The following is a 27,703-nucleotide window of genomic DNA, read 5'->3' on the forward strand; positions in this document are numbered from 1 at the left end:
GGAAAGTGATTTCTATGAGATTAGCTGAGTGGTGAGGCTAATACAGTTATGATCCAATAAACACACTGATTAGGGTCATTTGTGCTCCTTTCTTCCCTCCTTCCTGCTGTGCCTCAGCAGGCCTGGTGCAGGCTCTGCTCAGAAAGAGCTTGGAGACAGCTAAGGCAGGGGTCTCTCAACCAGGTGGGCCTGGGGACGCTCCAGGATGGAGCAGTCGGTTGGACAGCCCAGAATTCAGGGTAGAAGATTAAGGTTCTAATCCCTACTACCAGATTATTTTTTCTGTACCTCATCTTTCTCCGCTGTATGTTAAAGGGGGACATAAAAGGGCTGAACTTGGGATCAGTAGTTCCCAGTTCAAGTCCTAGCCCTGCCTTTTATTAGCCATGCAACCCTAGGCCCATTAATCCATTCATTTATCACTCTGTACAAGGCTTTGTGCCACTTGCTTTTGGTCTTCAGTTTGTTCATATGCAAGTGGACACAATGCCAACCTCAGAGGTTGGTTTGGGGGATTAAGAGAAAAATACATGTAAGAATGTTCCACAGACCATGGAACAGAGAAAGGGCAACAATATAACTGTTTTCTTCTAAGTTTCTTCCTGGTTTTATGAAAGTATTTGCTGTTGCTAGGCTTCAAAGAGGGGCTCCAAAATTACTTGTTGAACAAATAAATTCAACTGTAAAGTGGAATATTAAGCAACTGAGAGGGCATTGGCTCTTTACGATGAAGCATGTTACATTATCAGAATGGTCACAAGAGCTTATTCAACCTTCCCACGAATCGAGAAGCTTCTCCTCCAGTAGATAGGAAAAGAGGCTGGTCAACTTGTGTTGACAAGAGAGACCTCCTAGGCCTGTTCAGTGCCAGGCTGACACTTCAATTCTGACCCCTTACAGTCTGAGCAGTTGCTGGTTTTTCACATCCAAGGGGTGGCAGGCCTGGCTTAGAATCATGGAAGGCATTGGGAAGCTTCTGCCTTCCGAAGAGGCTCCAAGGCTAAACTGTATTCATAGTGGCCTCTAGTGGCAAATTTCCAAAATAGCATACTAAATGGAAACTTGCCAGGTTAAGGAAATCTCATGCCATGACCTAGATTTAGAAATTTAGGGTTAAAGGGGCCTAATTCTGATCTTCACTTGATGAACAAGGAAACTGAGTTCCAGAGGTAAAGTGATTCACTCAAGGACACACAAAAGTCTCATGTCACTCTGTCCACAAACCTTGCCCAAAACTGGCCACCTGTGGTTTCAGATGCCGCTGAGGATCATGAATTACCCAGAGGAAGAAAAAAGGACTCAATTTCTAAAATCAGACCATGTTAACTTTAGAGTGAGACCCTAACATGATTTCTTCTTCTGCACTTTGCTTCTCTCTTATCTGTAAAACAATGTTTCTGGAAGAACCCTATTCTGGTATTTACCTAAAGGGTAGTGATCTACTCTACAGCGACAGGGCTTTCAGGCCATGAAGTGCCTTGTAGGCAGTAAACTTTGCCACTTACACAAATGTGCTTTTCAATGTTTCCTCCTCCACACATTACAAGAATGTAGTACCAGAAGGGGCCACAGTGACAGCTCAGATTGGCTGGAGGATCTGGGGGTAGGAATCCTTTCCCTTGTGTAGGGGAAGCTATTTTGACATATTCTGGAGACACAATCCAAAAATAAACCAAGCTGAGGACTTCCAGAGGGCTTAGTGGAAAGGCTTTGCTGCCATACCAGCTAAAGTCTGGTTTTGAAGATTTGAGGTAAAGCTATTTCTGCAGATGGATCTCAATCTTTTCCTGACAGAGAACAATTTTTTATTTGCTTCATTTAGCAATAACCTCGAAGAACTGCATAAGGTAGAAGGGACTCCTAGAGGGGAATAAGACAAGGCCTTTGCTCTCACAAGTGAGTCCAGAGGAAGGGAGAGGTATGCAAGGTCAGGCTGCTGGTATGTTGGGATAAAGAAGTAGGAGAGGTTACGTGGTGATTTCAGGGGCTACTTTAATAATGATAGTTGTTTTCTAAATGCTGGTCCCTGTTCTAGCTCATTTAATCTTCACAATAGCCTTATGAGGTTAGGACCATTATCTCAATTTTATAGTTGAGGAAACAAAGGTATAGAGAAATTAAGAAACTTTATAACACAGCTGGTAAGCAGTGAGGCTGGGATCTGAACCTCAGCAGGCTGGTTCCAGAGCCCTTTTCCTTCAATGTCTTAATTGCTGATGACATCGCCCCTGCATTTTCTGAGATGTCTACTAAAAGATAAAGTTACTCTCCTGACTGCTCCATGCCCTTAGGGAACCCACCCCCCAATTTCGCATTACACAAACATGAACTGAACTATAGGATCTCACTACTCAAAGTGTGGTGTCTGGAGATCCACAAACCTAAAATAATGTGAAATCTTGAAGATGAGCCTTGCAATAATAGTTGAGATGGGTCAGAGGTTAAAATAGCTGTTAGAACTTTGTCAATATTTAAAATCAGACTACAGCAGTGATTTCAACCATCAATGGCATTTTATTTTGAAAGTTTCTATGTATTACATAGATATTAACTTTCTTTCACCACTCCACCCCTCGCTAAAAAATCAGAAAGATTAAAAAAAAAAAACATATAAAATCTTAGTTTCTCTAAAGTCTTAGGTTTAAGAAAAAACTGAAATGTTACTTCTCCTTTATGAGAATACTGCTTTTTAAGAAGAATTCAGTCTGTCCCTATGCTCAATACAGATTTCTACTCCATGGGGAAAAAATGGTCAATGCTTCTGCTTCCTTTGAATAAATTCATTTCTCGATTATTACACATTATCATTCCACACTTGACACCTTCTTAGAAACTTGATTGTTGGATGCATTTTTCACTTGGCAAAAATCCAATGAGGCTTTGTGTGGGATGTCTAAGTGTCAGAAACAGCAGTATTGATGTTCTGGTTTTGAGAGGGAAAATATACAGAGAAATGCATACATTCCCAGGAAGAATAAATGTAGGAGACTGAAATAGGGTGAGCTAAGAGTTCGGAAGGCTGACAGACACTACTTAGTTTTGAATTCTGTAGCTGTCAGCCACCAAAGACTGCAGTGTAAGTCAGAATATAAATCTCTGCAGGAAGAAGTTTGGTCCGGCACTGAGAAATGATGGAGTTGGCTTCATTTTGTTCTAGAATCCTAGAATACTAGAGCAGATACACACAAAAAGGAGCAGTATGGGTCATGTGCAGTGAGTAGTAACCTGTATACAGTCATGTGTGGGCATTTCTGCCAATGGTCTGTCAACCTAGGCTCCAAGAGAAAAGAAGCATCCTATCAAAATACACTTCCATCTCTAACTCAACCAAGACCCCAGGCTTCCTTGGCTCCATGCTTTTGCAAGGCCAAAGTGAGGTTTAGAGTTACACGACTTTCTAGGTCATTTGGAAGCTTGCTCTCTAGGGCCCTCTCAGAAGACCTGGGTGTACCCAAGACAGCAGCAAGACTACCCAGAAGGGTATGCCTTGATGATCTTCACATCATCCACAGGGCGGTCCTGAGAGTTTGTTTCCACCATTCCTACTCGATTCACCATTCCTATACCCTGGCAAACACGGCCAAATATGGTGTGTTTGCCATCAAGCCACTGGGTGGGTGCTAGGGTCACAAAGAACTGGCTGCCATTGGTGTCCGGCCCTGCATTGGCCATTGCAAGAATTCCAGCCCCTGGTGGGAAAAAGGAAGAGAGAGAAGAGTATGAATAACCCCATAGCTCCAACCTGGCACTACTACACCATCTCAGGGATAAAAAGAAGCCAGACTTTGTTCTGGCCTCTATCATCAACCACCAGACCCGGAAAACATCCCCTCATGGCAGGCTCTCTGCCCTAGCACAAAGGCCATCAACTGTACTACCCTGATGACCTTATCTCCCTTGTCTTTACCTATTCCCTAGCTCTATCCATGATGATCCCCACTAATCACTGGACCATGTCCCTAATTCCCTTAAAAAATCCCAGCAAGGTCTCCTGCTTCTTTGAGGAAGCTTTTGTTTTACGTATAGTTTATAACAGCAACATTTCAACAAGTAGGTAGAGTCTAGAACACTCAGACCAGCACTCAGAGAGGCACCACTTTCTCTAACCCTCTAGGGCTCTCTGTGGTGCTTCAGCTGGACAGCTACATGGCACCAAGCCATGATGTCAGGTAATTACCCAGAATCACAGCCAAAAGAATGAACTTTTAAAATCCACTCCTCCTTCCCACCCAGTCCAGCCAGATTACATACTTACCTGTGAATTTCAAGTCTGGATGAAGTTCATCTTCAAACTGCTTGCCATAGATAGATGCACCACCTCGACCTGCCACATTAGAAGATAAGAAACCAATCAGGCAAGCGCACATTCTACTTCATATCAAAAACTATGGCCCATGATCAAAGGGTTTTTTGAAGTACAGGAAAGAAAAAGGCAGAGAGTATATGCCGAGCCCCCTGCTAGGCATAATGCAACTAAACAGCCCAGAAGCAGAATCAAGCACTGAACCAGCACATTCAAATCACTGGTTTCATTCACGTAAGACATTTCTTTTCAAAATAACACTAAGGGTGTTTTTCGTGCTTATTAAAATAATACGTGTTCACTGTGAAAAATGCAGAAAATACAGAACATTATCAAAAGAACATTAAAGTCCCCTGTAATCTAACCATCTACAGATAACCCTCATTCATAGTTTGATATGTTAAAAGGTTTCTTAATTTTTAACATTTTTATGAGTATTTTACACAGAAATGCCCCAAGCCCTATCTCTGTGCCCATCATAGACAATGCTGATCAATCAGCATTTTCCCCTGCTGAGCTTAGACTTGCTTCCGAATTCTTACCAACTCAGAACTCCAGGTAGCCATTTTTAAAGGATCAGAGATTTCACAAGAATTGAAACCTATCTGCTGTCCTTAACCTAGATGCATTTGCTAGCAACATCACCACCACACGTTATGTATATTATGTCCACAAGAATGTAGTGCTATGCTGGGCATCCAGGTTTTGTTAGAGCAAAATGATATGTCCAATTATTTAACTCAACCATATGTCCTGTTGAACTACTTTGGTTTCTCCAAGTTGACCAACCAAGACAAAGCACCTGGAACAAAGTGAACACTGGATTTATCAGCCTACTCTGCTTGTTTGGCAGCCAGAAAACAGCCCAGACGCTCACCTCCTTTTACAGCCTGCTGTGAAAGTAACATGTTAAAGCACCATGTCCGCCCCCAGAGGCCCCTGGGCCTGGGCTATGGTGTTTCCATGGAAAAAAAATCCTTTGCTTTACCTTTTAGGATGCTCCACCACAGGGAGCCTGTCACAGCCCCCATTCATACAATGAACACTAACAGACTCAGGGGATACCTCCCACCTGGCCCAGGCTACCTATGCTTCTGGAAAATTACTGAACTACAAAACTATGTAAAAATTTATTTCAGAAAGTCTAACCTGCCAGTATACCTCCAAATAGCAATTATGTAACCAATACATTCCCTCTGACTACAGAGTTGAGGTTCCTGTCTGTGGTTCGAGGGAGAGGGGTGGTTAGTGAAAGTGATAGGGCTGAAGATGACAGAGAGAGATGGCTGCGGTGGCAAACAGGTCAAGTTCTATTACACCCAGGCCTTGGGTGAGCAAGCTGAAGATGAAGTTCAGTAGTGCGCTGTCCGCCTGTAGGCTAAGCCCTGGAAGTCTGATGCCTGCAAGCTGAGGGCTGCCAGAATGAAACCTCGAGGCTACTGAAACCCATCATATAAATGGCACTACAAACAATAAAAGGATAGGCCAGCCAGGAGTCACAGATGAAGCCTGGGTCATTAAGCCACCAGAAGGAGATGAGAGGAAAAAATGTGGAGGCATTCCTTTTACTCATTAGGCAGTTTACCAACTGCAACTAGTTTGGGCCTCTATAGCACCATTCACTCATAATATGTTATCTTTTCATAACTTAATTCAATTCAGTAGGATTTGTAGCAAAATGTCAGCAAGACAAATAATTCCAATTGAAACATTCCTTTGAGCATGTGGAATGGGGAGTTGGCAGGGGGACAGGGAGCAATTAAAGAGTTCTCTGGTGCAGAGCAGGCTACGCAGATAGCAACGGTCACTTAATGAACCCGTCAACTTAGAAAACTTGCTGTCGAAAACCTGCTGTGTGCCTAGTCTAATACAGATACAATGGAGGTGGGCACAGACCTGTTTTCTAAACTTTGTACTCTCAAAGTTCTTTTACTTTCCTGTCCTCTCTTTTAAACATTTATTCAATGTATTTAATATTTCAGGTATACAAAAGATACAAAGAATATGATAAACAATTGTGTACCCTCCCCTAAGGGTACACAAAGCATAGCAAATCCAGTTGAAGACCCCATGCATACACCCTCTGCATCCCTCCCCATCCACCACTCTCCCAAGAGCTAACTGCTTCGAAGAACTGCATTTCCATCTCAGGTAACCGCTATTCTGACCAGTCGTCTTGTCATTTCCATGCATTTTCTTTTTTACTACATATGTATGCATCCCTTAAAATATTGTATCATTGTTTTACATATAAATAGTATTATACTCTATGTATTCTTCTGCAATTGGTTTTCTTCTATTCACTATTGTGATAGTCATCTAGCTATTCTGTTCCATGCAGCTCTCTGGAGTATTCATTCCACTGTATGATTGCAATGCCAATCTCATATTTTCTCATGTTGATGGTTATTTAGGATCTTTCCAATATTTTGTTATTATAAACCACACTGCGATAACCATTCTCATACTGTCTCTCAAACGTAAGTGCAGGAGCTCTCAGGGACTCTACCTCATATGAGGGGGATATACATTGCAGGGTCAGTTTATGAGTATTTCACCATTACCAGATTTTCCAAATACCTTTCCAGTTAAAGCCCCAGTGTGCACCCCAACCCACATTCTCATTCTTACTCTTACTGCTCTAGGCCCTTTTGCCAAACTTTCTAATTTGTATCAGTCTGAAGTGTCAGAGCTCTTGTGTTGTTTTAACCTGTATTGCCCTGAAGTTGTGCAGTTTCATATTTATTGGCTATTTAGCTTTCCCCCCTATGAACAGCCACTTTTCTATTGAGTGGTTTGACATTTTAAATGTTATATATAATTACAGTATTAGTATTCTAGATATTAATCCTTTGTTAGTTAATGCTCTTGTGAATACTCTCTTCCAGTTGACTTTCCTCACTTTTTTAATGGGGTCTTCTGATACACAGTTTTTGCAGTTGAAATTCTATCATCTTTTCTACGTGCCTAAGCATTGTTTTAAAAAAATCTTTCCTTATCCCCAAGTCTCCTCATCTTTCTCCTGCTCACTGATTCTGGAAACTTCTCCAGATGTACTGGAAAGCCATTTAAGACATGCAGAGTGGTCTCTTCCACAGAGGTTACCATACTTGGTACCACTTGTTCCCACGTCACAACTGAAGGGACTACAAATTAATATCATGCCCCCAAACTTAATAGGCCGGGACTCATATGGAGGCCACATGAAAACTGTGTCCACCCAGGGCATTTGACACTGAAATGTAACTGACCAAACCAATCAAAGCCTCTCCTCTGGCAAGAGAACCTCTAACAGACATTGTAAGTTAGCTGTCCTCTGAGCATTTCCAATCCCTTCTCCATGGCTTGCCTCAACCTCAGAGACAAGGAAGGCAGGTACTGACCAGTCCCTTTTTGCAGCTAGCAGTGGCCAGTTGACCCAGTTCTGACTTACCAATATAAAAAGAAGCCTGCCAAATAGAGATTCTGGGAAATCTAATATTTCCCAGATAAGAAGGGACAAGCTTTCCTGATAAGAAAGGATAAAACACACTCCTATGTCTTTCACCACAGCTTTCTCCATCTTTCTTTTTTGGAAGCAGAGGTGATGTCAAGAATAGAAGAAGCCACCTTACAATCATAAGACAAGTGTGAGAACAAAAGCCAACACACTAACAAGGGCAGAGTGAGAAGACATAGCAAGCCTGGGTCCCTGACAACTCTTCTGGGCAGCTGAACCAATGCCAGCAACTACTTACTTCCATTCTGTTATGTAAGAAAAACAAAAGCTCTCTTTGTTTAAGCCATTGTGGTTGAGTTTTCTGCTACTGAGAGCCAAAAGCATCCCAAGTTAATAGAACCACTTTGTTAATAACTGAGTAGGACGGGGGAACTGACTAGCAGAGCTGCTGTTGGATTATCAGGGCAAATGCTAGGTACCAGATCTAACACAGGAAACAATGAATGCTATGTTTCTCCAAGAAGCTTTGTAGTTTTTTTTTCTTTTTTTTTTTTTAATGCCTACAGCACCTGGTATTCCTAGGTAGTCTTCCATCCAAGTACTAACCAGGCCCGACCCTGCTTAGCTTCCGAGATCAGGAGAGATTGGGCATGTTCAGGCTCTGCAGTTCTTAAGATGGAATACTCTCTTCCTCATTTGCCTTTCATGTCAGACAGATCTGGATTTCGGTTCCAACTCCACCACCTACTAGTTGTGTAACTTTAAGCAAGACACCTTCTCTAATCCTGTTTCCTTGAATGCAAAATAGGAATAATAGTACTCATGTCTCATAGGGCTGTAATAAGAACGAAATGAGATAATGTACGGAAACTATGTAGTATATGTATAAAATGAAGTGAACACAGAAGTATCACCAATGATGAGCTCACCATTTTCTGTGAGAGGTAACTGGGTTGTGATTAATAATCCACCTTAGGATCCAGTTGGCCTGGGTTTATGCCAGTTCCTCTGTCCTTATACCTCTACCATTCCCTCGCTGCTCTTTGCTTTGTGGATAGATAGCTTTCCTTCTTATTTCACTGAGAAAAAAGTGGAAGAGAACTTTCACAGGCTCTCATCACCAAATCCTCTTCCTTTCCTACATCTCTAACTATTGACCTTCCTTCCTTCGTTATTAATACACTGTACGAATAAACTGTTCATATGACCATCTCACTACCACCTACCTAACCAATTCCATTCACCTTGAGAGCTTTACAACTATAATCTCTCCCTTTCTTATATCAATTTTGCTTTATAGTAGTTCATTCCTAACAGCATAAAAACATGGTATTAATATTGCCTGTCTTAAAAAATACTTCACCTCCAATATCTCCCTATTTTTCTGCATCCCTTGACAGAAAAACTCCTCGCAAACGCTGTCAACACTTGGTGTCTCTGCTTCCTCTCCTGCCTCTTGAATGCTCTCCATTTAGTCTTTTGCCTTCATCACTCTACTAAAACTGCTCTTGTAAAGGTCATCAGTGACCTCCATGTCACTAAATCCAATGGTCAATCCTCAGGCCTCACTCGGCTTGATCCATAAACAGGTGTTACCCTAATAAATCTCTCGAATATCTAACTCTGTCTTGGCATCTGCTTCTTGGTGGACCAGAATCCACAGAATCACAGAATCACTATTATCCTAATCTAAACTACCAAATTCTAGCTTTGATAACAATGAAAGCTTCCAATTGGTCTCCTTGCTTCCAGCCTTGCCTCCCCTTTCCTCGCCAGGCTATTTTCCACCTGGAAGCCAGGGGATCCTTTTAAAACAAGTCTCATTGTGGCGGCTTAAAGTCCTCAATGACATTTCACCACACTTTGGACAAAATCCAGTCTTTACCACAATTAATAAGATTCTCCATGGTATGGGACTTTGCTATTCTTCAAAGTCACCTCCTGCCACTTTCTCCTTCACTTACCTGCTCCAGCCACACTGGCTTCTGTGCTGTTTCTTGCCAAGCACACCGTGGTCTAAAGCCTCTGACTGCTGTTCCCTCTGGAGTATCCTTGCCTGTGACAGTATTATGGCTCATTACTTCACTTTATTCAGAACTCTGTTCAAATGCCACCTTATCAGAGGTCTTTCTTCCTTAATCACACTACCAAAAATAGCACCTCCCTCATTCTCTATTCCAGCAGTTCTCAACCAGGGGTGACTTTGCTCCCTGGGGATATCGGACAATATATGGAGACATTTTTGGTTGTCACACTGAGAGGTTCTACTGGCATCTAGTGGGGTAGAGGTCAGGGACACAGCTACACATCTTACAATACACAGGATAGCTCCCCACAACAAATTATTATCCAGCCCAAACCATCAACAGTGCCCTGGTTGAGAATCCCTGTTCCTGCTCTATGCTCTTATACGTCATTTCTTCCATATCATTTGTCATGACCTGACAGTGTATTATGTACTCATTTGTTCATTGTCTCTCCCACTAGAATGAGAGCTCTACAAGGGCTTTCTTATTCACTAGTATATTCTCTTAGAACAATGCCTGGACAATAGTAGAAGACTAACATTTGTTAAATGAACTAATAACTAAAATAAGTAATAATCATATTTTTTGAGCTCCTATTCTGTCAAGCCAGTGCTAACCATGTTATGAAAATCAACTCATTTACTACCCATAACAACCCCATGAGTTGTATATATCCACACTGCCCATTTATAGATAAGAAGGCTCGGCAAGGTTACATAACTTGTCTACATTTAATAAGTGTTCATGTGAAGCCAAGATTCAACCCCAAGCCTACCAGGCTCTACAAACCCTGCTATTCACCCCCTCACTACATTACCTTGCCATATGTCCATGGCTGGATTGCATATTTTTCCCACATATTTTCTCACACATTTTTCCTCACATACTTTTCTTACCACAGACTCTAGAGTTTCTAATGGTCCCTAAATAATATTAAATTCGAACTCCTGTCTGTGAGTCTCCATGAACTGGCCCTATCTTACCCCCCGCCATGCTATTTCCTATGACTGCACTCTACCCCAAACTGCTCCTTAACTGTTCCCCAAACATGCAGTTCAGAGGCCTTAGAAATCACATCTTATGCATTTGTCCTGGGTGTGGAGAGGTGGCTGGGTTATACCGCAGAGCCAGTACAATGGTGAGACATAACACCTGGAGTGGTCAGCTCTCCTTCACACCCCACGTCTCTGTCCCTCATGTCTCCGTTCTGTACTCATTCTTCTTCCTAAATCCAAAATGCCCTTCCCTGTCCTCCCAAGAGTTAATTCTACATCCCTTCAAGGCCCACCTCAAAATACACTTCCTTCCCATTCTAATCCCATTCCACTGTACTTTTATTCTTATTAATTAGTTCAACCTGTTATATAATAATCCCTAATATACCACCATATATTTACTTATTTATTTTATTATTATTTTCTAGATATTTCTTATAATGACTATCTTGTCTTCTTAGCAGGGTGAGGAGTTCTTCAAGGAAAAGAAAAATGCTTTGACTTTTAATGTTTAAGTGCCCCTCACAGGCCTTAGAATAGCACAAGACCGAGCAAATATTCATGAAATGAATAAAATTAACAATGAGCTTTCTGTTCAACACATTAAATTTCAGGTGTTCCTGAGGCTACCAAGAAGAGAGATGAAATCAGAGTGAGGGTGACGCACAGCATAATCAGCATGTAATTAATCACTGCAATCACGGCAGCTAGTGAGCACTGTGAGGCTAAGTGCAGAGCAGGAAGAGCAAAAAGAAGAGCTGGATAGGATGCTGTGTGTTGTAGGGAAGAAAGAAAGAGAAGTTAGTAGAAGCAGATAAAAGACATTGAGAAGGCTAAGTAAAGAACCAGAACAAAGGTATTACAATAAGGGAAATTTAAAATGAGAAATGGTTTAAAATGAAGCAGGAAGTCAAAAAGTGTTTGAATTAAGAAAACATCTGGCAAAAATGTATCAGAAAGACCATGGAAAGAATGGGTCCATCAGACTGAGGGGCAGCCAAGGATGGAAATGGTGCATTGACTTGAAGAGCCCTGGATGCCATATACTGCTCATCTGAGATGTTTAGCAAAAACTTGTTACCTATCAGCTAGCAGTTTATATTAGTGACCTGGGAGGGCCTACCTCCTGTTTGCCTTCAACTACAGACCTGCCAGCAGGCTTAGTGCAATCATTCATTATATTTGAGGCTGGATGCAATTATTTGGAAATCCTCTGAGTGATTCAATTCCATTAAAATTACATCCTGAAAAATGTGACATTATGAAGGATTGAGAACAACCACAGAAATATAGGGAAGCTCTGGCATGAACAATTCACACTGAGTCACTTCCAATTCTTTTACCCAAATCATGGACTCTGTCAGTGCACTGGTGTTATGAATTAAGATTTTATCTCGTAACAACAATGAATGAGAAGGAGATAGGACAGAAGTACATCAAAGCTGAAGCAGGACAGTTTCAGATGAAGAATACCTGATAAAGCAAACACAAAAAATTCAAATTTAAAAAGCCAAAGCTCCACTAGAATTAACCAAATAAGAAAAAGGAAACCAACTTACTCCAAAAATTTTAAAGAGAGTCAGCCAAGGAAAGAAATAAAAGATTTACCTGCCTGTACTCCCTAAAAATTATAATTAGGAAAGGAAGAATGTCACCCAGAAATTCTCAGAAATACCCTCCAATTTTGAGAAGCCAACAGAGAGAGTAGGTGAGTAGCCCTAAAAAAGTTAAGGAGACGTCCACACATATCACAGGTACTCAGGAGTAACAGGATGGGCTACCAGTGCTGGCCACCTTGGGAAGGTTGTGGGGAGAGGCACTGGCTTCCTAGCCCACCTCAGGAACTCAGTCTCTGAGAAAATATAATTCAAGAAGTGCTTCTCTGTGGCTGTCTCAAGCTATAGATGCTTCAATAAAATTAAGAGTCCAATAAAACAAGAGCTCAAAGACAAGATAATACATCAAACAATGAAGGCAAAGACTGCAGAGCTAAGGAAACCAATTTAGAGCCAAATGACACCAATACAGTACTAATAAATAAATTAGAGCAGTAAAGAATAGAACACACATGACTAGAAATTGAATAAGGCACAGAATAAAGGTAAAGGTCTAAGATTATTTCAGTCATTGCAGGAAAAAATGGAAAAATATCATTTCAGACACTCGAAAGAAATGTGATTGATATGGAAGGCAAAGGTGATGAAACAAAGAAAAAAGAACAACTAGTTTCCTGAAATAGAAAATCCAGTAACAGAGAAAATATTCAGAAATACAAATAAAAATTTCCCCTGAACTGATGGAAGAAGTAAATCTCAGTATTCTCCAAAGCCATGTTCAAAACCAGGTGCTAGAGCAGAATTATCTAAAAAGATCTGAGGGAATGAGTATGGCCCAGGAATAATATACCTAGTCATGGTCTTTTTCATGAAGAAATTCTCAAACATGATTGAGTTAAAAATATAACACCCTTTAACCCTTGCAATAAAAACCACTCGACAGGAAATTCTGCCTGCTAGCATTTATGAATAGAAAAGCCTAGTGGTGAGCACCAACCTTCTGAAATGTAGAACTCATACTGTTGCTGAAGGAATCATGGATATAGAATGGAAAATGTTGTAAACTGACAATGCTCCTATTTTTAATATAAAACTTTTTGTTTAAAAAAACAATAGCATGCATGACACCCCCTATTCTCTTGAAATTATTTCCATTTAGCTATTTACCCATCTATCCTTTTAACTAGGTATCTGAAAAGACAAATGCCTAGAATAATGGCCACCAAAAGTTAACAATGATCATTTCTAAGAAGAGGTGGGATATTGGGGGAATAGTTAATGGTGCTTAGAAATCTTTAGGAGGTATACTTATGAGTGATTTTTTTTAACCTTTTCATATATTCTATATTTTGAAATGTGTCCATATATGTTGAAAAAATAGAATGCCTCTGGTCATAAAGGCTTAATAAAAAACTAAGAATGACAAAAAAGAACAAGACTGAGAAAAGACTCACTGCCGCAGAGAGAACCAAGTTTATTTAAAGACAAAGAGCAGGAAAAGGAATTAGTAGGAAAAAAAATGTGGACTAAGAAGTCATGGCCCTTTAAACTAATAATAAATTAATAAATTTCAGTAATAAATCCCATCTAAATGACAATAACTCCCAAATTCATATCTCCGTCTCAGACTTTTTTCCATGAACTCCACACTCATATCCCATTACTTACTCAACATCTCTACTTGAAGATCTGACAAGTATTTCAAATATGTGTCCAAAACCAAAATCAAATCCTTAATCTTCCCCGTCCAAACATGTTCCTCTCTTGGCCTTCCCCAAATCAAAAATTTTGAAGACATTCTTCACTATCTCTTTCTCTTACACACCTACACACCCCCTAAACCAATCTCAACAAATCCCATTGACTCTACTTCTATCAAAACATAATCTCAATCCAGTCACTTCTCACCACCTTTTCTACTATCTGCCTAGTCCAACCACGTTATTTCTGAACTGGATGACTAGAGCAGCCTTCTAACTGCTTCCCAGCTCTCATTCTTGCCCTTCTATCTATTCTCCAAACAGCGGCCAGTGATCTTTTTAAAGCATGGGTCAGATCATGTCACTTCTTTGCTCAAAACTCTTTCATGGCTCCCATCTTATTCAGAATAAAACCTAATGTCTCTACCATGCTCTAAAAGATCCCACATGATCTCCTGCGTAGGTTCCTGCCTCATAACCTCTGGGCCTGCTCTTTCCTCCAGTCACTTAGACTTAAAGTCTCTGCTCCAATAACATCTACTCAGAGAGGACTTCCCTGACCTTTCTATTAAAACTGCATCCCCATAGCCCTTTCCTGCTTTACTGAGAGCAGGACATTCTTTTCTTTGTTCATGGCTATATCCCTTGAGCTTAGAAAAGTATCTGACACAATGTAGGTGCTCAATATTTGTTAAAAGAATGAATTAATCAAACAAACAAACCAACAAACCAACAAAACCAAAAAAACCAGTATTCTACCTTTCTCAAAACATTGCAAATGTCTTTCTTTACTTCTGATTATCAGACTATTTATTATTACTACAACTCAGGCAAACATTATTTGCTCTTAGTAAGCAATACATAGAAGTTATGAGAAACTCTATAAAGCCAAGGAGTCAAGATTAGTTATGGTCAATTTCACATGGGTGTGTGGGGAAGGGTGTGTGCTACAGAGGGCACAGAGGGCAGTAATAGTCACCAGAACCACTAAGCTAGTCCCTGTTATGTGGAAGAGAGCCTTGGCTGCCTCACACCCAGTTAGGACAGAATGAGACTTCAGAAACTAATGTTGGCTTAACTGTACCTGTCCCTGTTGGGTCACCTCCCTGGATCATGAAGTCTTTGATGATTCTGTGGAATTTGGTGCCATTGTAGTAACCTCGACGAGCCAATTCAGCAAAGTTCTTGCAGGTCTTTGGAGCATGCTTCCAGTACAGCTCCAGCACAATGATCCCCATGCTGCAGGGGTAAGAGGACAGTAGCGCTCCAGTCAAGAACGAGGTCCTATCTGACAAAAATGTTGAGACTGATCCAGGACTCTTGATTTTCAAGTCGTAAGTCATGAAATTGTGATAAACATCCAATTTCACGCTCAGCAAAGGAAAACAACACAATGCAAATAACACGAACACAGTTATCTCCTTTGAGTAAAACATGCAGAGGCTTCTGGTACTTCTTTTAAGCAAAATAACCGTGGACAACTAAAAATTTTGACAGCTTATACATAAAAATAATCCAATCGGAAACTAACATAACCAACCTCTAAATTGGGAGTGAGGGGGTAGGGATCTTACATTTAATTTGTAATTTTTTTTTAAAGGAAGACATTAAAATACCAGAAATTCGCATTTATTTATATACGCATAGGTTTCTGGGTAGGGGTGGAAACTGAGTAAATGGGGAACAGGAAGGTTTTCAATGAATATCTTTTTATTTTTTATTTTTTAAAAATTATTATTTATGCCTATAGCGCCTGGTCTTCCTAGGTGGTCTCCCATCCAAGTACTAACCAGGCCTGACCCTACTTAGCTTCTGAGATCAGACAGCTTCTGAGATCAGACATTGGGCTTGTTCAGGGTGGCACGGGTGTAGACCATGGACTGTGCCTCCACTGGGGCACAAACCCAGGACCTTCTGCTTTTAAAGCAGACAGGCTAACCACTACACTATGGAACCATGTCTAATGAATACCTTTTTAAAACTTTTGTATTTTTGAATAATGTCAATATGTTAACTTACTCATAAAAAATTTTAACGGAAAAAATGGTACAGTTCATGTGCATTTAGGAAGAGGTGAAACAAGGCAAAACCTGATTACTACAAACCTTTCTACCTACCTAATGTAATGAGCACTTTCCCTTGCAAAAGTACAGCTAAGGAGAAGACGTAAAGGATGTAGGACAAGTGTTTTCCCTCCACTCCATCACTCATCTAAGGTTTAAACAACAGAATTTGAAAATAGAGTCAACTCTGTATACCCTGAATAGCCAGTGTCAAGCACAGTGTAAGCACTCTACAAATACTTCCTCACTATTGTTATGGATAGGTTCTTGGAAACTGCAACTTTTAGTGAAACGAGATGTATAATGAAACCAATTTTACCATAGGCTAACTGATACAAACAAGTGTTAAGTTCCTGTGGCATATTTCTTGTCATTAAAAACATCATCAAACTTCTAAATACTCAAAACACTTCTAAGATTTTACAATGACATCAATGTGAGCTATGCATACATTTAAGAAAGATTAATAAAAACAAGTAAGATAATCATTTTCTAAACTGCTTATTCCGGTTCAGGGTCTCTGGTGGCTGGAGCCCATCCAGGCAGCTTAGGGCAAAAGGTACAAACCAACCCTGGACAAGACATCCTTCCATCCAGGGCGCACTCACACTCACATTCACTCTAGGACAATTTAGACACACTAATTCACCTAACATGCACACTTTTGGGACTTGGTAGGAAAACAGAGTACCAGGAGGTAATACACACAGACAGGAGGAGAACATGCAAACTCCACAGAGACAGTGGCCCTGGCTGGGAATTGTTCCTTTTATTTCAACAACAGGAAGGATAACGAACGAAATGTTATTTGAGAAACCTGCTGTATATATGATATGTGCCAGAACATAGCTTTCTGCTCACAATTTATCCTTCACACAATTCATATTTAACATAGATTAGTGATTACTCTGCAAGGGAGGTCTAAGTGCTTTTCTCTTCATCGAGCTTACATTTTGGTGGATATTTTAAAAATACAGGTAATAACTTTTTGGAATGGCAATCAGGAAGCACCTATACAACTTTGAAATGTCCAAACTTTTTAACAGCAATTTCAACTTCTAACTATTCTACAGAAAAACTTACTAAAGTGCTGAAGGATACAATAGGTGCAAAGATGTCCATTCCAGTATTTATTAAAAATAAATTCAGATGTCCTTCAAAGAAGGAATGACTAAAATATGAAATATACATACTATGGAAGGCTTCATGTATTAGTGAAAGGCAAATTACAGTGAAAAACATGTATACAGTATATGATCCTATTTTTGTTTAAAAATAGAACACAAGAGATGTATCTAATGTACATAGGAAAAGATCTGGAAAATCATTAAAAAAACTATTAAAAGGGAGGGATGGCTGTCACCGCTTATTCTATACACTTGTACACTGCTTGGATTTAAATTTAAATTTATTTTGTAGTTTTTAAAAATGTTAACAGATGACCTCAGAAATTACTCTCAAAGTGGGGCCTGAAGAGGTAAAATTTTGCCATACATGAAGGTGGGGAAGATGCCTGGAAGCCAAAGTAGCAGCTGAGAGAACTGTGCTCTGGTGGAAAACAGCATAGGGAAGAACAGAAATAAGACAGAGAGAAGGTGGCTGGACCCTGGCTACTGATGGGGAAATGGCAGAAGATGTTTGAAGAAAATCATCTTGTATGTCAGATTATAAAGTTTTAATTTTATAGTGTTGTAGCAGCAAGAAGTTACTTACTGTTATTTGTTCTACTTTGGAAAGATCACTTAAAACTTTTTCCAAAGAGGCAATGCAATGAACAGGGCTAAAGAACCTAGCATGTGAAGCAGACAGATCAGGCTCCGAACGAGGTTTCCTTACTTACTAGCTGTGCAGCTTTAGTTAAACCATTTAATCTGTAAGTTTTGGCATTTCCATGATAAAATTGTTGAAAAGGTGTTATAACACCTACACGATTTGAGTTGCTAGGAGGATTAAACTAAATGTGATGCTATACATGAGGGGCACCACACTGGCTGCTGATTGGTGCTCAATTATACCACTCTTCAACAGTGAGGGGAAATGTGCGTCTTCCTGTGTTCTCCTAATAATTTGTTTATACAACTGTAGTACCTACAACGTTACACTTGTGCTACTTATCACGTTAATATTTACATATCTGTCTCCTTCACTATACTGTAAGCTCCTAAAGGCAAGGCCGTGTGTTTTATCCACCTCTGCATCTTCAGATGCCATCCCATGTTCTGGCCGGTTGACTCAATACAAGACTGCTGAATGAATGAATGAATGAATGAATGAACGGAGGAGTGGGCACGGAGTCGGTGCGGAGCTCAGACGTGGACAGTGGCTGTCCCCACTCAGCCCTCACGGCTGCCGCTCCACGTGTCCCCACGATGCCGGTTTCCTGAGGGAGCGCGCCAGGAACCCAGCCCAGCGGCAAAGCCTGGGCTCTGCGTCGCCTCCGCCAGCCCAGTCCCAAAGGCCCGACCCCCCTCACCTGGTCTCCAAGTATACGTTGGGAGGCTGCCAGGAGTCTGGCGGGATCGCCGCCATAGCGATATCGGCGGAATTATTCTCCAGCTACTCTACTTCCGGCGTCGATTCGCTAGGGACCTGAAACTGCAGGGCACACTTCCGGTCCCCGCTGTTCAACTCGCCAAAGCTGGGGGAGTTGAGAGAAGAAGGACTCCACCTGTAAGGCCGAGAAGCTAGGGTGCGAGGCGAAAACAGGCCGGTCGCAAGGCTGGAGAAAAATGCAAGCTCCATTAGAGGTGTTCTCCAAATGGGGAATACTGTGCCCCTCTTCGAACACTCTGATTGGTTCGTTTAGAAGTGGAAGGCGGGAACAACCAGCAAATCTTCACTCTCGTTGAGATGTGTCCCGACTTTCAATTCGAAGAATTTCTTAGTCCTTTTGTTGCGCAGGGCCCAGAAGAGGAAGAGAATGAAAGGGAATAGAATTGAGAGATGCCAGTAGCTATTTTTGATAAAAGGTGCTGCACAATTTACACAGCACTTACACTTTGTTATCTTGTCTACCTCACAAAGCAATCCTGCAAAGCAGACATTATTATTTTCATTTTTCGCATGTGAAAACTGGGACTCAGCAGTTAGATGACTTACTTAATTGCTGATAGACATACAACAAATTTGAGCCTTCAGACTCCAAAGGCAGAGAGAGTACGGGGAGAGAGGGGAGGACCCAGAAAAAAAAAATGAGAGAGAAGGTTAGAGAGAGACAGGAGAATGAAGATCAAAGGGCTCAGGGCCCCAAGGTTATTAGGAGGATTTATTCAGGGTCAAAGGAGGAAAAGCAAAGTAGAGGCACTGCGAGCAAGTTTAGCTAGAGGACAAGAAAGAAATAGGGTAAATAAGTTCATATAGTAAATGCTTTGCACACCACTTAATGATGGCTAAATGAATGCTTACTTTGCACCAGGCATGGAGCTAAGCTCTGTTGTGTATTTTCACATTGTTAAAATCAAACACAAATGGAGACCAGACTTGAAAATTCCCTGAGCAGACAAACCAGTTTAGTCATGCAAGCAAAAGTTGATTTAGCTTATTCTCATAAAACAAGCAGAACTTAGGCCACTTCTTGTTAATGCATATGAAAATCGTAAACAAAACTTAAACTGTTCCTCAAAATTGAGTGTGAGGTAACAACTTTTAACCCATTCTCTATCACTAGGAAAATGCTTATAACCAATCGCTGTAAAGAATAAACAGCCACTGCTTCTCACTGTGTAAGCTGCTTTATCACAATACACCCCTCAGCCTCATTCTGTGTTCTGAGTGCTCTCAGTTTGCAAATTGTGTATGTGTACAATAAAATTCTGCTAATCACTATTTCAGTGATCCAATGGTTTTACTTCCACTATTTCTGAACTTTTGACAATACTTAATCTTCAAAGCCCCATGAGGGAGATATTACTATTCCCTTTTTACTTTGAGGAAACTGAGACAGATTAATAACTGGCTCAAAGTATCACAGCTGTGAGTCTGTGCTCTTAAACACAGTTCAATTGTCAAGTGGGAATAAGGTTATACAAGATTGTAAAGACCAAGTTAGTGAGCTCCTTGAGAGAGGAACTGGGCCTCCTTCATCTCTGTGCTTTCCTCAAAGAGGCTGAGGGCACAGTGGGGGTATATTGAAGTTTTACACAAAACTGTCTCATTCCAAAATCTTTCCTCAAGAGACTCAATATTTGTTGGTCTTGGTCTTTTTGTCCCCAAGAGAACATTGGGTGTCAGTGATTTCAAGAAGGAATTGACAGAGGCCTGGATTCTCTTTCTGAGTTTTAACTAATAGTTAACATTAAATTAGAGTAGCTAGTACTTATTTATTCTATATCTAAGCTTTCTGTTTCTCCTGAATAAATGTCCTTTATTAAAAACAAAATTATAAACTTTTACATAAACATTTTTCAGGCTGGAAACTTAAAGGTCATCCTTTCTCTCTGCTCCAAGTGACATATTATCAAGACCTGTCAATTCCTTTTCCAAATATCCCCAAATTGTATCCCTTCCTTCCCACTCCTATTGCTGTTTTAGATTCTTAACACCAGGATTATTTCAGAAAGCCCCGTTTGGCTGGGTTCCCTGCCTTCCAGCTTTCCCCCACCATTCTATCCTACATACAGCAGCCAAAAGCCTTCTTCTCGAAATACCTTGTAGTATGTAGATTCTTTGCCAGGAAATGTTAAATGGTTTCCCTTTGTCTATTAAAATAAAATCCCAAACCCCTTGGCCCAGGCTTAAAGGCCCTTCACCATTGCCCCCTCACTGACTTCTCCAGCCTGATGTGTTACTATTTCACCTATGCCTTAAATGTGCCACCCACATTCCCATTTCCAGGCCTTTGCCCAGGCTGGTCTCTTTCCTTGTAATGCTTCTCAAACCTCACCCATGCCTTTGTCCCAGCTTCTTCAGGAAACCTCTCTATATTCCTGTCTACAGTAGGCGCCCTCCCTTTCTCTCTTCTTGGTCTTTAGTTCTGTGCCACCTTCTATTGTTATCTAACTACTTGTATCAGATTCTCTTCTCTACGAGCAGGTTGTTAAGAGCCCATGTTAGGGGCCACATCTTAGTTCAGTTCAGTTCAACAGTCATACTGAGTCTGTTCCAGATCAGAACCCAAACAGAGGGAGCCTCCATTAGCTGAGCGGAGCTAAGGCACCAACCTACAAACAAGCCTGGGAACTTTGTCAAGGGTTTTTCTAAATATCAGTAAAGAGAAGCCAACACTAAAGAAACAGATAGATTTACCTGTCAATTTCCTTCCTATCCTTTCCCCTAAACTGTTCCTCCTCCTATGTTTCTAATCACTACTGTCCTAGTCACCAGACATATCTTTGACATCTCACACTTCCTCAGGTACATCCCTCCACATATTACAGGTTACCAGGCATTTTCATACTCATGATATCTCAGTCAGTCTCCCATTGGCCAGATTTTAGAGTGGAGGGCTCTGAGGGAGTAAGAGGAGGAAGCTATCAGCTTCAGGGCGCACCAGAATTTATTGTGGGCTGGAAGCATTTCCCTTGCCTTCGTCCTGAGTCTTTCTACTACTCAACAGACTTTCTGATCTATTTTACTTGGGAAATGTTTCTTCAGTGGATTCTCATTCTTCCATTTCTTTTACCTATACCATCAAAGTTGTTTTTCCCTTGAACTTTCCAAAGTTAGTTTTTCCTCTTCCAATCTAGCCTTCATCTTTCACTGGGTGTATATGCCCATAGCAGAGCTCTGATTATGTCTTATCCCTGCTTAGAAATTTTCAATGGCTCCCCACTGCCCACAGATTAAAGTCCTAGCATTCAAGGCCTTCCTGGCAATGCCAAACTGATCTTTAAAGACTATTTTTTCTTCTGATGTGCTCATGTCTTCCCTCCTTCTGAATCTTCTCACTCCTATACCTTGTGCCTGATAATGGACATTATCAGACTCTAATGTCTGAATCCTTATAGGCCCCTTCCAAGGTCACTTTCTTTCTAAATCTTTTCCTGGAGCACCTACCAGCCACTAGGCACTGAGGGAGATAGAGATGTGTCACATGCACTGTGACTAGCCCCAAAGGAACAAACATGCTGGGAGAGACATTCTAAGAGAGACAAACAATTAAACACATATCCACAGAGTGAAGTGAGGGCTGTAACAAGGAAGCTCACAGTGCTTCCTGAGCTCTGGTTGTTTCAAATCTGGCTTTGCATAGTCAGAGATTTCTCTGGGAGTGAAAACATGAGCTGAGAGCTGAAAAATGTTGAAGCCAGGACAGGTTTCCCCTCTTTGTAGGTCTGGAACATTATAAAGAGCTTGGGCAGTTAGACATTTTTTTCTCCGGCTGTTCTGGAATTGAGTTAAAGAGAATCATGAAGGATCTTGGAACTTGATTCTGTGGGCTATAGGGAGCTGTGAAGTGATAGAATCAGATTTGTACATTGGAAGTACTGTAGGGAGGAGACAAGAGAATTAAAAATGTTGATCAAACCACAATTAGAGACTGCAATGTGCTGATTAGCCCTGCGGCCAGGCCAGGAGGACACATTCAGAACAAAGAAACATTTTCTACTGGGATCGCTAACAGCCCATTCCCTACACCTGTGCAGGGGAAACGGGAATAGAGTCATTCCATCTGGCTAAAACCATGGGTCACCTATGGATTAAACGCTAGAAACTGCCAGAAGGCCTTTCACTCTACATATTCTTACCTTTTCATGCTAGATACTCTTCCCCTTCCTCACTGTATCAAAGGAAATAGGAACTCAAGAATAACATATAAACTGAATACCCTGAACACTGAGTCCCTCTCAGTGCCTTTATGGTTTCTCTCTCTCTTGCACTGTCCCGCCCACTCTCTGCCTCTGAGAGGAGACCACAGTCTGTCTGTGGAGTATCACCCCTTTTCTAATAAACTTTCCTTTTGACTCTAACTTTGGCGTGTGTGTTGAATTCTTTCTTCACTCTCTGTCAAAGGACCCTCTTTTTCTCTTGGTGCAGGGCTTGGTCTCACTCCGACTCAAGGAAATTTGCCCCGTTCTGCATCAGAAATGTTCCTCAGGCTGTGGTATGGAGAGTAGCAGAAGGGGCCAGGAAGACATGGGCTTTCTAGGACATCTGGACTCCCTAGATCACTTTTTTAAAGTAAAAATTTTAATTGAAATATAATATACAGCCTGAAAAGCAGACAGATCCTAAGTGACAGTTCAATTATTACAAAATAAACCCACCTGTAATTAGAAAAAAGTTTCTAATTACATAGAAGTCCCTCCAACTAATCAGCGCCCCTCCCCACTCCCCAAAGGTAACTACTTTTTAATTTCTAACTTCTAAGTTTTTGAAACATAAAAACTTATATAACAGTATTTTTTGTATTTGGTTTCTTTTGCTTGGCATTACATTTGTGAGATATATCCATGTTGTATGTACTGGCCATTATTTCATTTTTCAGTGCAGTATAGTATTCTGTTTCATGACTGTATTACAATGTATTTATTCTATGGTAAATGAGCATTTGGGATGTTTCCAGATTGTGCCTTTTACAAATAATGCTGCTACAAATATTTTTGTATGCATCTTCATGTACTATACATGAATTTTTTGGGATATAGTCCTAGAAGCAGAATTGCTGGGTCATAGGTTATGTGTATATTATAACTTAGTGGTTAACACCAGATTGTTTTCCAAAATTGCTGTAGGAATTTAAATTCTTACCAGCAGTGCGGGAGTTGCTGGGGCTTCGCTTCCTTGCCAACACTCAGTGTTGTCTTTTTCATTTAAGCACTTCTAGAGCCTGTACAATATCTCAGTAGTCACCTCTCTAACAACTAATGATTAATGAAGTTGAACTTTTTTTTTTATGTGTGTTTTCAATTTAGATATCCTCTTTTGTGATATCTTTTTGTGTTCAAATCTTCTGCCCATTTTTCTATTTGGCTCTTTTTTTTTATTTGTGGAGTTCTTTATATATCTTGGACACAAGCTCCTCGTTGGTTTCTTTCACTCTACAGCTTGTCTTTTCGTTCCCTTAATCGTGTCTTTTGATGATTGGAGGTTTCTAATTTTAATATAGTCCAGTGTACCAATTTTATCCCTTACAGAACATCTCAATTCTGACTAGCCATATTTCAAGTACTCAATAGTCACTTGCATTGTGACAGTATTGGACAGAGCAGCTCTAAAGTTTTATTGTTTTGTTTTTTTCATATAAATCTATTATGCTCATAGAATTTATTTCAGTTTATGGTGTGAGATAAGAGTCAAATTTCATTTTTCTTTGTATATGGATGACCCAGCATCATTTATTGAAAGCGTTATCCTTTCCTCACTCCTGTTACACCTTTTTGTCATAAAGCAAATGTCTATATGAGTGGTCCTGTTTTTGGTCTCTCTATTGTGTTTAATTGGCTTGCCTATTCCTACATCAATATCACATTCCCTTTGTAAATGTAGCTTTGTCTGAACCCCGTAGCATTTTGTTTGCAGATCTCTTGTAGAAAGCAGTTAAGATCGTTGGCACTAAAGACAGGGCAAGAAAAGGACCATTGGGTCAAAGGGTGACTGAGCCACTCTTTATATATGTAATCGCAGTTTAACCTTTCCATAAACTTCAACTTGGTTGGTATGAGGATAAATGTTGTGGCGCTTTTTATATCATAGGGTTGTTGAGGCGATTTCACAAATATAAAGTGCTTAGTAATGTCTGGCACAGAGTAAGCTCTCAACAACTATTGAGTGGGCCCTGTGTAAATTTGAGTTGCTTGCTTGTCTTTTCTCGTTTAGACAGGGAGTTCCCAGAGGTCTGTTTATAGACCCCTCTACGCCTACTGTTTAATGCCTAACATGCTGCCTAGCATGTAATAGGGGTCTCAATAAATGTTTGTTGAATGAATCAGTTCGGGTACGTAGTCTGTGAAAGACTGCCAAGGTCTGAAGAACACTGAGTAGAAACAACTGAACGCCAGAGGGAGCAAGAACCCGTGCTCTCCAGATATCGCGAGAGTTCCCGCGTACGCCGTGGATTCTTGCGTTCTGTTTGCGGCAGAAGCGACAGGAGCGTGGGGCGGAAGAAGGAGCTACCCTGGACCTTGCAGCCTCGTCTGTAGACGGGGAGTTGCTTCCGGGTTGCGCATCAGGAAGCAGGAAGTTGTCAGTTTCGCTTCCTAGCCCGGTGGTGGCTGTCCCCGAGGCGGGAGGAGCCCAAGGGGGCGCGGGCGCCGCATGTGAGTGACTGGGGCCCGAGGCTGGGAAGGGGAGGCCGCCCCGCGATAGCGTCGCTGCCGCGCCGGTCTGTGACATCCTCGCGTAGCCGCTCCCTCGCCGGCACTGCCACCCCTTGCTCCTTCGCTGACCCCTTTCCTGAGCCTCTGGAGTTTGGTACACTGACGGTATTCCCCTCAACTCCACACGGGTCCACTCCTTTATAAGATATTGCCCTTTCTTTCCTTCGCTCTGCCGGGGAGAGCAAAGCGAGGTCGATCCTGCTGCTTGAACATGTTTCTCAGGCGTCACAGAAGTGTCCGAAACGAGCGGTGCCAGCGAAGTCTAGATTTCACTGCCCTTTTGACAGATTTCTAGTTTTTGTGCCTATAGAGAGTAGATTCCCCGCCCCCCTCTGGAACATCTTTTTCTAAAGAGGGATTTTTTTTTTTTTCTTGAGTGTTGACTTGGTATATGAATAACATGGCATCTTGGATTTCAGAAGGAATGTGACTTGGTTTGTTGACCTGAGTAAATGAGCTGTTTGTAATCTTTTAATACAAGAAGATTTCGCCTGCCTCGTTTTTAAGACAACCCTACAAGCCTCACTTTTGTGGTCTAAGAGCCCACAAAGCCTTGGTATTCGCAAATAAATTTCGTTTGTCATCACCTTATAATAGAGACTACTACGATATACATATTATGACTTTTTTTAGTTACTCATTTGGTTGTTCCCATGGTGGAATCTTCTATGGACATCTCCCCCTTAATAAATTTATTTGAGTTTGAGTTATCACAATTTTCCTCTAGGAAACAACATTCCTTAACCGAAATTCAACTTTGAAACGGGGGCGGGGGGGGGGGGCGTAAAATTATTTTTGCCTCTCACCTTCTAAATTCTTCTAGCTGGGCAAATTAACAGAGATAGGTTAACAGGAGAAAATCAAAATTTTAATAGTGCACTCAGGGAATTCACATAAGCATGAAATTCCCAAAGATGGTGAGTCAAAATTGGGTGTTATGTGTCATTTTGGACAAAGGAGAAGAGGATCTTAGATTTCAAAAGTGAAAATAAGCAATTTGTAGGTAATTGAGGAAACGTGGAACACACATGGCAGGTGAAGTTTTGCTAGGCAACCCAGAAAACAATGGAGGGGGGAGGGTGTCTAATGCTAAAGTGATTATGTTAAGATTCCCTGAAGCAGGTTTTTCCATCTGAATTTCTTCAGCAGGAAAGAGTTGAGGGCAAAAGGTGCTTTCTAAGTATTTTCTTAATTACCAGCTTAAAATCAATATCCCAAAAGGCAGCTTAAGAGTGGCAAAACTTGGTCAGTCCCCTTCTTTACATCAAAGTTTTGACTGAAGTTCATATAGCCCACCTTACATACCGAAGAGAGTCCCTTTTAGGCCAATTGTGCTTTGGACCAAAACAATTTTCAAGACCCAGTTTGAATCCCTGTTCCTCCACAGCTACTCATATAACACCACAGAGAATGTTCAAGTATGAGGTTCCTGACCTGCTCACCTAAACCTTCATCAGGCTGATGTATTTTTTTAGTAATAAGAATAAAAAAATGAATAAAGTATTAGTTACATTAAATTGGTTTGAGAGGAGAATGATCACTTTAGCTCCTTTCTATAAACTTGTTAACAGACACTAACCAGGTTCCATGTCTCTGAGATGAATTTCCATGTTGGTTGTTAGTTTCTTGCATTGTTATTTTCTCTATTTATCTGTGCTTTAAAGAAACAATTTAGTGTCAAAAGGGGACAAAGAAATAGATATAAGACAGAGTAGTGTTTAAGGTTCAAAGGGCAAAAATCAAGTTTGGAATAAAGAGTTCAGTCATTGGACAAAATACTGCGGGCTAGGCTTTGTAGGAAGAGGAAATTATGTGTACAAAAGCAAAAAGATGTGAACTGTTGTGACAGTGAAGAATGTGAGGAAGGAATGGGAAATGAGACTGAACAGGAAGGCAATGACTAGATCATAAAGGGCCAGGCTAAGTAATTGGGACTTCATCTTAAAAAATTAGTATTTAATTTTGGTATTGGGACAGATGTTTTACTTACATCATCTAATAGTCCCTTAACAGCATTGTTGGAAAAAGACAGTGAAAACTCAAGTGCTTAGAGAGTTTCCTGGTCACAGTAGATGGAGAATCTAGAATTTCATCCAGCTTTTTCCAACTCCAGTGCCTATGTTCTTAACCACCATGCTGAATTGCTCCCAGCTGGGTATGGAGAGTCAAGAAACTTTAAATGAGTAATGTGAACCAATTTGTGTTACAGAAAAACTTGTGGAGAGAATCAAGAGATCAGCGCAGAGGAGGAGGCCTGGAAGTATAGAGAATAAATACATCTTTGTGATGATCTGTGGGAGAGATGTTGAGGGCCTTAACTGCCATTAATGCAGAGCTAAAGAGGAGGTGAAGAATGTGATAAA

The 27,703-nt window shown here is 40.9% G+C and overlaps 2 protein-coding genes across 7 annotated transcripts in view; one reads left to right on the top strand and one right to left on the bottom strand.

Moving 5' to 3' along the window:
* Positions 1–2,491: 2,491 nt before the first annotated feature.
* Positions 2,492–18,839, bottom strand: PPIL1 (peptidylprolyl isomerase like 1). 2 transcript variants are annotated; one of them, XM_016152654.2, is made up of 5 exons: positions 18,557–18,639; positions 16,138–16,231; positions 15,105–15,259; positions 4,256–4,324; positions 2,492–3,689 (listed from the first exon to the last, which is right to left on the bottom strand). In XM_016152654.2, exons 3-5 carry the CDS (start codon positions 15,256–15,258, stop codon positions 3,469–3,471), a joined length of 444 nt encoding a protein of 147 aa, XP_016008140.1. In that variant the 5' UTR covers position 15,259; positions 16,138–16,231; positions 18,557–18,639; the 3' UTR covers positions 2,492–3,468. The 2 variants fall into 2 exon arrangements, with proteins under 2 accessions (XP_016008140.1, XP_016008141.1); XM_016152655.2 differs by lacking the exon at positions 16,138–16,231 and having other exon boundaries at positions 18,557–18,839.
* A 6,281-nt stretch (positions 18,840–25,120) lies between these two features.
* CUNH6orf89 (chromosome unknown C6orf89 homolog) overlaps positions 25,121–27,703 on the top strand; it is a 33,051-nt gene continuing 30,468 nt past the window's right edge. For 2 of the 5 annotated variants that reach the window (XM_016152659.2, XM_016152658.2), the window contains exon 1: positions 25,122–25,280. In XM_016152659.2, coding sequence (XP_016008145.2) covers positions 25,279–25,280 — 2 coding nt within the window. In that variant the 5' untranslated portion in view covers positions 25,122–25,278. Of the gene's footprint in view, positions 25,281–27,703 lie in introns of all 5 variants that reach the window. The other 3 variants (XM_016152657.2, XM_016152660.2, XM_016152661.2) reach the window with 3 other exon arrangements.

The sequence above is a fragment of the Rousettus aegyptiacus genome, unplaced genomic scaffold (assembly GCF_014176215.1).
Source record: "Rousettus aegyptiacus isolate mRouAeg1 unplaced genomic scaffold, mRouAeg1.p scaffold_m13_p_1, whole genome shotgun sequence".
Lineage (NCBI taxonomy): Eukaryota > Metazoa > Chordata > Mammalia > Chiroptera > Pteropodidae > Rousettus > Rousettus aegyptiacus.